At 45.2% G+C, this 12,817-nt stretch overlaps 4 protein-coding genes across 4 annotated transcripts in view; 3 read left to right on the forward strand and 1 right to left on the reverse strand.

The window, feature by feature from the left end:
- The window catches only part of LOC143159381 (histone H3), a 137,809-nt gene that overhangs the window by 86,500 nt on the left and 38,492 nt on the right, over positions 1 to 12,817 (forward strand). The window lies entirely within an intron of this gene.
- LOC143159360 (histone H1.01-like) lies at positions 8,139 to 9,228 on the forward strand. The gene has a single exon (XM_076336062.1). It carries the CDS (start codon positions 8,164 to 8,166, stop codon positions 8,821 to 8,823), a length of 660 nt encoding a protein of 219 aa, XP_076192177.1. The 5' UTR covers positions 8,139 to 8,163; the 3' UTR covers positions 8,824 to 9,228.
- Positions 9,515 to 10,260, reverse strand: LOC143159401 (histone H2A-IV). The gene has a single exon (XM_076336157.1). The coding sequence runs from the start codon at positions 10,222 to 10,224 to the stop codon at positions 9,835 to 9,837; it is 390 nt and encodes a 129-aa protein (XP_076192272.1). The 5' UTR covers positions 10,225 to 10,260; the 3' UTR covers positions 9,515 to 9,834.
- On the forward strand, positions 10,216 to 11,803 carry LOC143159376 (histone H2B 1/2/3/4/6-like). Its single transcript, XM_076336086.1, has one exon. The coding sequence runs from the start codon at positions 10,438 to 10,440 to the stop codon at positions 10,957 to 10,959; it is 522 nt and encodes a 173-aa protein (XP_076192201.1). The 5' UTR covers positions 10,216 to 10,437; the 3' UTR covers positions 10,960 to 11,803.

Here is a 12,817-nt window from a genome sequence, read left to right on the forward strand (position 1 = left end):
AAGGACTCGATGGTGGTATCGAAGATCGGTTGCTAAATGTAAGAAGTGACAGGTCACCTCCGTGGCCTTATGCTGTGAAGCATCAGGATAATCATGTCTATGCCTTCACCTCAAACCAGAAGGAAGCATGCATGTTTTTCTAGAAGCTGGCTGTGCCCAACTCTCAGACTGGGCATCACTGGCGAGTCCGCAAAGGGCTTTTTCAGCACAGAACTGGAGAAGGCCCTTTATTTTCTCTCCTGTGTCTGCAGTGTCGCTTCATAGTAAGTCCCAGACATCCTGGTCACATTCAAAAAGCATTATATTTCCATTTAGATCACTGCTACTAACTGGATGAAAATTAGTCATGCATGTCAAATACACAACAAAAATGGCTACGTCAGCTATGTGCATGTGTACCTCCATGTTTTCAAGGGCCTGACATCATTCTGAGTGGATAGGTACTCTTTCTTTCATGTAATATATTTTCCTTTCACCGGTGTACATTGCCAGTGACAACATTTCTCTTTGTTACTTTGGTATGATTTCATGACTCTGAAAATCAGTCATCATGACTGTTAAATCCATACCTCCTTTCTGCTGGCTATCCTTGCAGTCCTCCTTTTCATAGCTCAGGGCCCACTGGGGCTATGAGATGAGCATAATTCCAATATGGAGAGTTTGCCTGTGCTTATCGTGGCCAAATACACACATCTTTATCCACACAGAGACAGAGGAGATCCTTTCAAGGTGAAGGGCTCAGGGAGATCTTTGTGAACTCTGACAACCCTTTGTCTTGCAGACATTGGCATATGGTTCTGCCTTAGTCACAGTGAGTCCAGGAGGGAAGGTCTGTGTGAGTGATGTGATCTAAAAATATAATGGTGAGGTAATTTTTTCCCAGTATCTTTCAGCTCTGCTATTTTATATAGGAATGTCTCTGCCTGGCCCTGAAGACTCCCGACTTCTTTTTCTCTGTTCTTTCAAATGACTTGTCATTCTCTCTGCTTCAAATACATTCTTTTCACCGCTCTTCAGCTACAGGAAAGAGGGTTCAGTTCACTCTCTACGCTGGTTGCCACTTTGTCCCACTTCATCTACACCATAGAAAGCATGTTTTCCAGCACCATTTTGTAACGTACACACACACACTGAGGACACTTAACTATATATAAATGAGGTTCTCCTCTGTGAAAGGGATACACACCATGTAGTATACATATCCATCACCCATTTGTCCATCTTCCACTCCCACTGTACCTGTTCCTCAGCCTTTTATAATTTCTCATGCTAAAGCCAAATCCTAAAGCATGAAAAATGAGAGCTGCTATATCTGGAGAAAGCAATCAATAAACACACAGGAGAAAAATCCATTCAAAGCTCTCCAATTCAAAGACATCCCCCCTGACTCGGTGAGTCCCTGGCCTACAAATCACCAGGACCTAAGGCATCATTTTGATGAGGTATCAGTTATTGTTCTTACACTGTTTTTTTACTGGCCTCTGTCACAGATGGGATATTGGCCCAGATGGAAGTTTCCTGTGAATTACACAGTTCTTCCGGTGTTATGATCATAAGTCTCTGTCTAGAATGCACTTCAAAGGGCAGCACAATCTCAAGGCTGTCCCACTCATATTGCCCATTCATTTCCCCTGACTCTGGATCCCTGCTGATATTCCTAACTGCAGAAACAAGTTCCACTACTGTACTCTGTATTCTTTCTCTGTCCTCTCCCAGAGTTATGGCTTGTGTGTTCCCGATGCTAGCCCAATAGAGCACAAGCTGGTGTCTCCTTCAACACTGAAGAGACCATAACCAGGTGACAAAAAAACCCAAAACAACCCAAACCAGAGCTATGATGATTCACCATGTTAGGAGAATAATCACATGTTGTAAAATGAAAAAAGAAAAACCTAAACCCGAACAGTTTTCAAGTATAAGAACCTTTTCATTAGTGTCAAATGCAAACAAACATTCCTGTCCTCATCCAGTGATGTCACTGACAGCAGTAACCCTTAAAAGCCTTTCCATGTACTCAACATGCCAAGGCCTGTTTTCTTCTAAAGAATTAAAAAACAAGCAGAAATTACACCTTTGCCTCCACTTAAGTTTTGGTTCAACTGTTGAGCCTAACCTCTTTTTTTTTTCTCTTTTTTCCTTTTTTTTTTCTTTATTTCTTCCCCCTCTTCACCCCAGAAGATATTTATATAAATGAACATGCATTAGATCTGGACAGTTAATATCAGAATTACTCAAATGTTTACCTTATTGATCAGCAGGCCCTTTTCTCAACAACTTTGGGTAATTTGGACTATTAAGTTTCCTTTCTTGTAGGTGCCTCCTACTGTAGTTTGGGTAAACCCAAAACCCCAGCCAATTTCTCTTTACTTACCACCTCTATACATCAGCTGGACATAGGCTGATCCCTGCTCCTAGATGCTCAGTGCTGGCCTTGCGTGCTAGTCTTGTTAACCATACAATTAAATGTAAAAAGATGTTACAAACTACTAACCTCAAACAATACACAAAAGTTAAACTTGTTATTCTACTCCTCATTTCATGCATGAATCAACCAAAACTTGATTGCATTTTCAGTGTCCAAAACACAAAAAAACTATGTCAGGAAGACCAAGATTTAGACTTAATACACTTAACATGGAATCCAATCCTTCTTTCTGGGACCAGTTCATACAAGGCAGGTTGCAGGCAAAATAGGTGAAACATACTCTTCTTGAATGTGCCCACACTGTATACACATACTCTCATGAGCCGTGAAGCCAGATTCCTAACTTCCTAACTGTCTGATAGCAGGAGTGCTGAGTGACTGGTCTCATTTGTATATTGTGGGGAAATCCGGGCACCAGCCGGCCCTTCCAGTGCCCCTGGCAGTCTGGATGACATCCTAACCAGGGACAGTGCCGCTCTGGCACCAGCCCATGGACTGCACAGCTGCGAAGCATGTACTGTAGAAAACATAAGCTACAACACAGCACCCTTACACACTGAACAACTCTTCAAAACCTTTTTGTTCCCTTCTGTGGGAAGACAGCCAGCCTATATTGCTGGCACCCAAGTGCTACCTTGTGATACTCCTGCTCTAGAAACATGGCACAAACAGCCTTATCTGGAGCCAGTACCTGCTTCACCCCCACACCTCTGAGGAAAACTGGCAAGGCAGCATCACTTAATGAGAGCACCTTCACATGGTGTGTGACACAGTGCTTTGGCTCTCATCAATGGCAGAAGTCCAGCCTACACAGTGTCTGGGTGCCACCATCACTGCCTGTGTGGCAAAAAAATGGGTTGCCTGCCAACCCAAATGTACCTGGAAGCCTGACACATCAGCGCCTGGGGTGTCACCAGCCAGGGAGATGGCGGATTGCAGACCAGTTGTGAATGCACTACGTGCCCAAGGATACTTTGTCCCTCCATAGGTACCAAACATGGCTCCGGCTGGAGGGGGCATGTGGATCGGTCACATTGCTCCCTCCCTCTTACCAGCATTCACAGGGAGCACTGGGACACAAACAGGGAAGAGTGGAAGGCAGAAAGCATGCAGAAGCGCCAGGGTGTTGTGGAGAGGAAGAGTGGGTTGCTCAGCATTGCTCTGTGCGGGCTGCTCACTTTGAGCAGCCAGGCTTCAGTGCTGATGGAGAGGCTGCTCTGAAAGGACAGTGTGGTGGCACCCTTCCTTGGTGGAATTCACTATTAAACACAGGTGAAAGAGAGGCACTGTCGATTCAGGAGGGGACGATTTCTTTGGGCAGCCATGGCTGGTGGAGCTTCTGTTAATGTTGCTTACCTTTCATGGACAGTTTGCCTCCGGGCCTGAGGTCCTCAATTGTTGGTTGACGACTACATTCAAAGCATGCCAGGATGGTCCAGAAGGCAGTTTGTCAAGCCTTAGGTTAATTTTAGAAGACCAAAGTACTTTAAGACATAAATAATTCTGTTCTTTGATATCTGACTGACAGTGAGGATCTTTTCTTTGCCTGTGTGTGAGAAAAGTAAAAATGTGTTAACCTGGTAAACTGCCGTACAGTAGAGAACAAAGTGCATCTCTTTTCCTCATTAGCTGTTCTGGGAAGGATTTTGGCCCCCTGTGTTTTTGCTGTGTTTTTTCACTGGTTTTTTTTGCCCAGGAAGGGCATCCTTCCCAGTGCCTCCTAACTATGGACATATCCAGGTTTTGGACTATAGGTTTTCAATTGCCAAATGACATGCCATGGCAATGATGAAGGGAGGCCACAATAGGCGCCCCAACCCTTACCCAAGAGTACAGGGAGGAGTGTGCAACATTCCAGGAAGCTGAGTCTACGGGGACAATCATCCGTTGCCCTACCCTATTTGTCCTGCCCACTATAGATGCTCAGCCATACACTGGATTTAAAAGGCCTTGTGTGGCCTCATTACACTTAGGAGTCTTAAAAACAGCAGCAGCAGCAACATTAGTATTATGTAGGCAGAGACTTGTTTGCTGAGCTGCAACGACTTTGTAGTTTGGTAGGTATCACTTTAAAATTGCTTAGCTAAGGGTTAAAAGCTGTTAAACTGTGCTGGCTGGTTTGATCACACAAGCTATTACATTTGTAACTCAGATGAAGGATGAAGTCACTGAGGGCAGGTAAGGCATGGGTGTAACACTGTGTAATCATGGTTGCAGGGAGTATTTACACCTCTTTCCTGTGGAACATGTATGCGGGAGTGCAGCACATAATGTAAAGGCCCTCACCTAAATCTCTCTGGAAATTGTCACTTGAAGGAAGGAGAGGGGCTGTGGTGCAGAGGCTCATCAGCTGTACTTCCTCCAGCTGTCTAAGAATGACTGACTGCGGCACTCACCTACAGCAGGTAGAGCCACATTTGTGTGGCTAGCTCTCATGCTAATGCCTCCTAACAAAATTGCTTGAGAAGAACAACTACCGTGCTACCTCTCCTTATTGCAAACATATCTAAATATAACGCAGAGCTCATTTTCTTAGGAACAAGTACTGGCAGGTCCTAAACTGGAGATGGGAATGTTTGATAGCTCTCAGGTGCAGTGCCAGCCCTTGGCTGTGGTTCATGTGTCTCCTTGCTTATGCCAAGAGGTCTTAATAGATAACTGCAAAAGTTTGACGGATCTGGGTATCTGAAGGGAGGTGACTTGCAGGGTTCAGACTGCAATCTTGTGCAGGTTTGTGATGTAGTGTGGCCTGCTGGAGTGCCCATGAGGTAAGAAGGATTGAAGTCATTCAGATGTAGTAGACATTACAGTGATGCTCTCCCCAAAAGTATCTCTGGAGATCCTGATATCACTCTTCCTCTTTTAATGAATGATGAAGTGTACCTCCCTCCAGTCTCATTGAGAAAGCCAAACTGCATGTCAGAGTCTATGCAACGCCTTCTTCATGAAGTCTTTCTGCAATATCCTATACCTAAAACAGGATTATTTCCCTTTCTCCTTTGCTCAGCTGGAGGCGAAACTGCCATTCCTGCCTTTTATATAACCCTTTATCACATTTTTTCTTTGCCTGAGTACATCTGTTCATTCCTTCTAAACTATCTGCTCTGGCTGCGGAGCAAACTTTTTAAAATTGCCAAATGCACCTTAATTTTCCAAAATTTTGTTGCTGCATGTATTTCTTTCATGTAGAGAAGAACACGTGTTCCAAGCAGCAATTCTACATTGCTAAAGTTATTTTATGTCTTTCCTGCGAAGCCATTAAAAAAGAAAGATCAGAGCTTCTCCCTGTGTCATGAAATTTCTGAAGTTTATTTTAAGATAGTAGACCGTAACTGTCGGAGATCGGAAGCTGCTACACATATTATTAGCTATCCCTGTTGGAACGGGGAGAGGGTAGCAACTGCTGGGAGAAAAGCCAGGCAGACAACTGGGATGGTCACCATTTTAGCCACCCCAATTTCGGCCACCAATAAATGTGAATCAACTCTCTGTGAAGCCACAACTGAGGGCTGGAGTACTTAAATCTCCTCCAGTGAAGGTTACCAAAGTAAATGTGTATGAGTTCAAAATAACAAGAGTAGGCAACATGAGTTTTCATTTTGCTGACATGTCATTCATAGTCTACGCTTTTCCTCTGTCTATGTCCTATGAAGTGTCTTGGTAGCTGCTAAATGTCATCTGCTCCCAGCGCTGCTACTTTATTTCACCATGTAGTCAAGTCAGTGGAAAGTCTCATTCATTGATTTACAAACACATATAGCATATAGGCTTAAAAAACACATATTTATTTTACTTCAATTTTGGTAATTTGTGAAGGTATATCTTCAATACCCACATCCACTCCAATTTATTTCATTCCTGTATCCTTATTTTATGTTGCATAACTTTTACAAACAAGACCCTGAAAGTCCCAATTTGATTAGCTCTTCTCTCAATTCCTGTTGAAGCGTTACAGAGCTCAGATACACTTTTCGTGCAACCTTTTATCTGTTTTTTTTTTTCTTCTAGGGTGCAGGTTGCAATTTTTCCCTTCATTGCATTTATTCATAGTTTCATATTCACTAAAACACAATTTTACAGCAAACTAAAATGTTTTCATTTTATATACACATTTAGTATTTACAAAACAGCCATTGTAAATGAAACAATGAGGTGGAAACAGGATTACACTTACCTAAAACTACCTATTCATGCAATCTGAAAGTTTGGTTGCTAATTAAGTACTGTGTTTACATTATATGTTATATCTGGTTATATCAAAGGAAATCAGAGGGCAGGGCTGAAGCATAGTCTTTGTGATCCTTAAATAACTACAAAAGGCAATGGATAATACACTTGTTTATAATCAGGTGCAGATTCATGAAATATTATTCCAGAGCTCTGTTCTGTTCAGCATATTACATCATCTTCAACCAGATACCAATATTGATTGAATTCTTCCTGGTTCTTTAGGAACGACCTATGGCCTACCTCTCCCCTTGTTAAAACTCAGGTTATCACAAAGGGCTTTATTTTTTGCCCTGAAAGCATTTCCTCATTTCAGTGATGGCTATCAAATGCATAAGGAAGAATTAGGTGGGTTTTACTTAGAGTGGGAAGAGGATTCAGAATTGGCTTTAGATGAATCTTTGCGTAGACATACTGTGTGAGATGTGTTAAAAAAAACCACAAGCAGTAGTATGGTTTTAAATTCTACTACTATTAAAGAAAATACATAACAAGATAATACTCTCTGGGCAGGAAAAGCATAACTACTAAACTGCTACACTAGCCCTTGCACATCTTAAATTACTAGAGAGACAAAGATAATTTCAGTAAATATCACCAGAAGTTTAGGAGCTTGCTTTCTTTTACAAAGCTGCCGTTTTGTAACATCAGGAATCGAATGATGGTTTCCTTGAAAGGTGACATGCAACATGAAAAGCAAATAGCTTAATTTACTTAATAATTGGTACAGAAATTCATACGGAAAACAAACAAAAGAAAGAAAGCACCCAACACAAGGTAGCAGGGTAAGTTTGCCTCCCTTCTACTGAAATTCCAGGAAGACAAAATAAAAGAACTGTACGTACATAAATCTCCAGATATTAACAAATTGCTTATGGCTCTATAAAAAGTGCAATAGGAGGTTGTACGAGACACTATTTCACTAGACTTTAGCGTTTTAGGAGGTAAAACACATGGTCAAAGGAACCGGTTCTTAATCCATATTCAGAGCTGAAAGAGGAGTTTGTGTTACTTCCTCCTCTTCAAAATCAATTTAAACTGTCAAAATAGCTTAAAATCGGCAGATTTCAACTTTGACCCCAAGAAAACCCTCTAAACAGTCAGTCTGAGTCGTTGCTGTAACATTTATATCAAAAGGAAGTTTTTAATTTGCAAGGAAAAACAAAAGTTTCTCTCTTCAGAGGTCTCTCCAGCAGCAGCACACGGGATTTATCGCTTCTCCTTTAACTCAGTCCGCGTGTTTACGGCTGGAAACTCTCCCGAACGCAAGTACCTGCTCTTCTCCTCCCTCACCGGGGAAATGGGGCGATTTGGTGGCAGAAATTCCGAGGAAAATACACTTTTGTTAGTCCAAAGAAACACAAATCGAGCACACCGAAGGGCTCCCCGGCCGTGCAGCGGGGCGGGCTCTGCAACGCACCAATCACCGCGCGGCTCCTCTCTAAAAATACGAGCATCTGACCCGCTCCAGCCCAATTGTGTTCGCCTGCTCCGCAGAGGACGCCGCCGCGATGTCCGAGACCGCTCCCGCCGCCGCCCCCGATGCGCCCGCGCCCGCCGCCAAGGCCGCCGCCAAGAAGCCGAAGAAAGCGGCGGGCGGCTCCAAAGCCCGCAGGCCCGCGGGCCCCAGCGTCACCGAGCTGATCACCAAGGCCGTGTCCGCCTCCAAGGAGCGCAAGGGGCTCTCCCTCGCCGCGCTCAAGAAGGCGCTGGCCGCCGGCGGCTACGATGTGGAGAAGAACAACAGCCGCATCAAGCTGGGGCTCAAGAGCCTCGTCAGCAAGGGCACCCTGGTGCAGACCAAGGGCACCGGCGCCTCCGGCTCTTTCCGGCTCAACAAGAAACCTGGGGAAGTGAAGGAAAAAGCCCCCAAGAAGCGGGCGGCCGCGGCCAAGCCCAAGAAGCCGGCGGCCAAGAAACCTGCCAGCGCCGCCAAGAAGCCCAAGAAGGCGGCGGCGGTGAAGAAGAGCCCCAAGAAAGCCAAGAAGCCGGCGGCCACCGCGGCCAAGAAAGCGGCCAAGAGCCCCAAGAAAGCGCCCAAGGCAGGCCGTCCCAAGAAAGCAGCGAAGAGCCCGGCCAAGGCGAAAGCGGTGAAGCCCAAAGCGGCCAAGCCCAAGGCGGCCAAGCCGAAAGCGGCCAAGGCGAAGAAGGCGGCACCCAAGAAGAAGTAAATTATACCAGAAGAGTTCTGCTCTACCTATTTTGTTATCCAACGGCTCTTTTAAGAGCCACCCACACTTTCCCTAAAGGAGCTGAGGCGCCGAGGTCGTCAGTAACCCCCAGCAAGGATCCAGTAATTCGTAAGTCGTCAGAGGTCAATTGTGCCCTTTTTTCCCCTACGATTACCGAAAGAAACGCTAACGAGCACGGTATAACGCGGCGGCTTTAGGGAAGTGTAGACTTTTACATCTTTTTGCCGAGTAATTGGTTTGACTACCAGGAAGCAATGTTTTATAGTAATGATTTGATAAAAATCGATGTACTTTTTTTAAGAATATATTTTGTAACAAAAGTAATGCAATTGTCAGGCACGCTACTACTGAGCCATGTTTAATCTAGTGTATTATTTCTCTCAAGATGTCTCCTTAAATGTTTTTCTCTATTTGGGGGAGGAGGGGAGGGTTTCCTTACTGACCCGAAAATAGCCCTGAGCTCTCCCATTCCTTTTGTTCCCGATAAGAAAGAAAAGGAGCTTTAAGTATTGAAAAAGCCCGCCCTGACCAAGGATTGGCCAGCGGAGAGCCCGGCCCGCTGCCCCTTGCCCCCCTTCGCCTCGTATCTCTGGTGCTGTTTCAGCCACTCTCGGAGAAGACAAACGCGGAAGGGGGGGGGGGGGGGGGGGGGAGGGACGGGAGCTCTCGCCGAAATACCCTGTTCCTGTGTTCTCTGGCTTAAGAACTAAACGGAAAATCTTCCAAGCCAGGAAGAACTTGCATTGGGAAGACGTTTTGGCACGACTTTGTGTTAACAAAAACATGGAAAGCGTTGCTACTACTACCAAGCCAAAAATACTGTTAATAAACATGGAGAAAATAAGACAAAACACGGGTTGAGTAATTCATATAAAACGGCGTAACTATAGTACGGATAACTGAGCTCTCTTATGATTTTGTGGGTGGCTCTGAAAAGAGCCTTTGGGTTATCTTCTTCGGAAGAGACAGCGTGCCGCTTCTCCATTGTGTTCACTTGGCTTTAGCCTTGTGGCTGTCGGTCTTCTTGGGCAGCAGCACGGCCTGGATGTTGGGCAGCACGCCGCCCTGCGCGATGGTCACCTTGCCCAGCAGCTTGTTGAGCTCCTCGTCGTTGCGGATGGCCAGCTGCAGGTGGCGGGGGATGATGCGCGTCTTCTTGTTGTCGCGGGCCGCGTTGCCCGCCAGCTCCAGGATCTCGGCCGTCAGGTACTCCAGCACGGCCGCCAGGTACACCGGGGCGCCGGCGCCCACCCGCTCCGCGTAGTTGCCCTTGCGCAGCAGCCGGTGCACGCGGCCCACGGGGAACTGCAGCCCGGCCCGCGACGAGCGCGACTTGGCCTTGGCCCGCGCCTTCCCGCCCTGCTTCCCGCGGCCCGACATTCTTGCTTGCTCGCTCCCTTCTAAGAGCAACCAGCAGCAGAACGGAGGAACCAGGCAGCGCTCCTCAGCTATAGCCTCGCTTTCCCACCTCGCCCCTTCGCTGATAGGCTGAGAAGTAGGTCTCCTCTGGGCAGCCAATGAGAAGGTGAATCGCATTCCAACCAATAAAAAACGGCTATAGGGGAGTTATGACGCGTTGTTATGTTCTGACCAATGAAAGTACGCAGAGGGAATGCTGCTCATTTGCATAAGGGAGCTATAAATACGTGGAACGCTGCTACTCCCCCTCACTTCGTCTCGCCGCTGCTGGCTGTGTTGCCTGCCAGGGTCTGTGAGAGACGCGCGTTCGCCGCGATGCCCGAGCCGGCCAAGTCCGCCCCCGCGCCCAAGAAGGGCTCCAAGAAAGCCGTGACCAAGACGCAGAAGAAGGGCGACAAGAAGCGCAAGAAGAGCCGCAAGGAGAGCTACTCGATCTACGTGTACAAGGTGCTGAAGCAGGTGCACCCCGACACGGGCATCTCGTCCAAGGCCATGGGCATCATGAACTCCTTCGTCAACGACATCTTCGAGCGCATCGCCGGCGAGGCCTCGCGCCTGGCGCACTACAACAAGCGCTCCACCATCACCTCGCGGGAGATCCAGACGGCCGTGCGGCTCCTGCTGCCCGGCGAGCTGGCCAAGCACGCCGTCTCCGAGGGCACCAAGGCCGTCACCAAGTACACCAGCTCCAAGTAGGGCGTCTCGGATCGTCAGTTTTAACCCAAAGGCTCTTTTAAGAGCCACCCACCTTTTCAATAAAAGGGCTGTACAGTCAAATCTGGAAAAGACTAATTCTTTAGTGTAAATTCTTAATTTACTGTCTTTTAAAGTCCTATTTAAGATAAATTTCGATAATGTATTGTTCTTTGTCGGGGAACATATACTTTATCTGGGCAACAAATGACTTGCTGTAACTAAAGTTTTTTGTATTTTCTTTCTAGGCGACACTTTTCTTATAGTTCTATTACGCTTTTCTTTTAAGATTGTGGTTTGTATGTTTCTTGTGCAATACATCAGTTAATTCTAAGTATGTTCATGTTATATGCGTTGTAAATTGAAGGGGAAAAAACCGGCTTCTGTAGTTTTTTAGTGGGGGAAAGAATCAAAATTGTTACTAATGGCAACTTACCTACGTTCATCGTCGTAGCTGCTATAACAACATCTACCACTTGATGGTGCTCAGTCTTTTTTTTTTTTTGTAGCAAAGTGAGAGGTTTACAGCGCACTGTGCTGTAAAAGAAGTTACATTGTAGCAAGTGACATTTATCTTAATAAGCTGTTACCAATAGCCCAGTGATTAATACAACACAGAAGTCCTTTCTAAAATTATTTACCTTCAGCAATTTTCTTAATAGTTCTTCTGTGCATGTGATTTTTACAGTAACTTGCACAGCTTCTCCCTAGGACTGCTTTAGGGAGAGAATATTCCCCTTGTAACTAGAAACACAAAGTGAAGATGAATATTATTTCATACCTACCCGACCTTTCCTGTATTTATATGTCATTAATTGTATTGAAACTATTAAAAAGTAAGAAACTAGACACTGTGGGCTGACTTCTTAAACTATCAGAGTTTATCGTATAGTTACTAATCAGCCTCAAATCTCAGGCTGAATCACTCCATCATGTTCTTGGGTAATTAGACACTTCTGTAGATGCAGATCCAAGCCATTATCGCCTTCTCTCATACTGGCTCTGAATAACCCTGAATTCCAAGCATATTCTGTGGATTTGTGAACTGGCTTAGTCCACAGAGGGACCACAGAATCACAAAAGTCAACCTTTCTAGTACTGACTGCATGTTGTTTGGTGGTACAGAGGCAGGCACCAGGTCTCTCTTAAATCGGCCACCAATTTATCAAAGTTAATTTCAGCTTGAAGGCTGATGGGCATCTCTCAGATTGCATTTCAGATATCCAGTGCTAAGAGGCATCCTCCATACTCAGTTCTCCAGCAGCTTCAAATGGAGTTTTGAGATCTGCTCTCCGAGTGCCTTACTGCAAATTCTGAAACATAGTTCGCATATTCTGGGCCTCTCTTTATGTCCAGTACCTAAAAAGATGTATAAAACATAGTATATTCCTGTGTCTAGGTTTTTGTGTAAGGGGATGTGTGGGTCGCTAGAAAGGCACTCTAGAAAATATCATATACTAAAAGTGTTCAGATTTTGACAGTGGTGGTCATCACTGGAACAATTTGTCAGTGGCTATTATTCTCAATAACCAGTCACATAAAAGTCAAAGTCAGTTATGTTGTCCTAAAAAAAGACCTTAGTTCAAACTGGAGCTATCACAGGGCAGCCCTGTTGCCCGAGTTAAAGTAGGAACTCAGTGGTGCCTTTTGGCCTCTCAGTTCAGGAATCCATAAGCATTCTTTTTGCCTTTCCTCACTTTGTATGCTCCATGCTGCACTCTTCATTAACATAGCTTTCACAGAAATTTCGGGGGATTTTTTTTTTTTTTTAAAAAGGCTGTTTCAGTATGTGAAATTGTTTCTAGGCTCATGAAACTCTTCACTCAACAGAAAAGAAAATGTTGCTTATGATTGCTTCTTC

The sequence above is a fragment of the Aptenodytes patagonicus genome, chromosome 1 (assembly GCF_965638725.1).
Source record: "Aptenodytes patagonicus chromosome 1, bAptPat1.pri.cur, whole genome shotgun sequence".
Taxonomy (NCBI): Eukaryota; Metazoa; Chordata; class Aves; order Sphenisciformes; family Spheniscidae; genus Aptenodytes; species Aptenodytes patagonicus.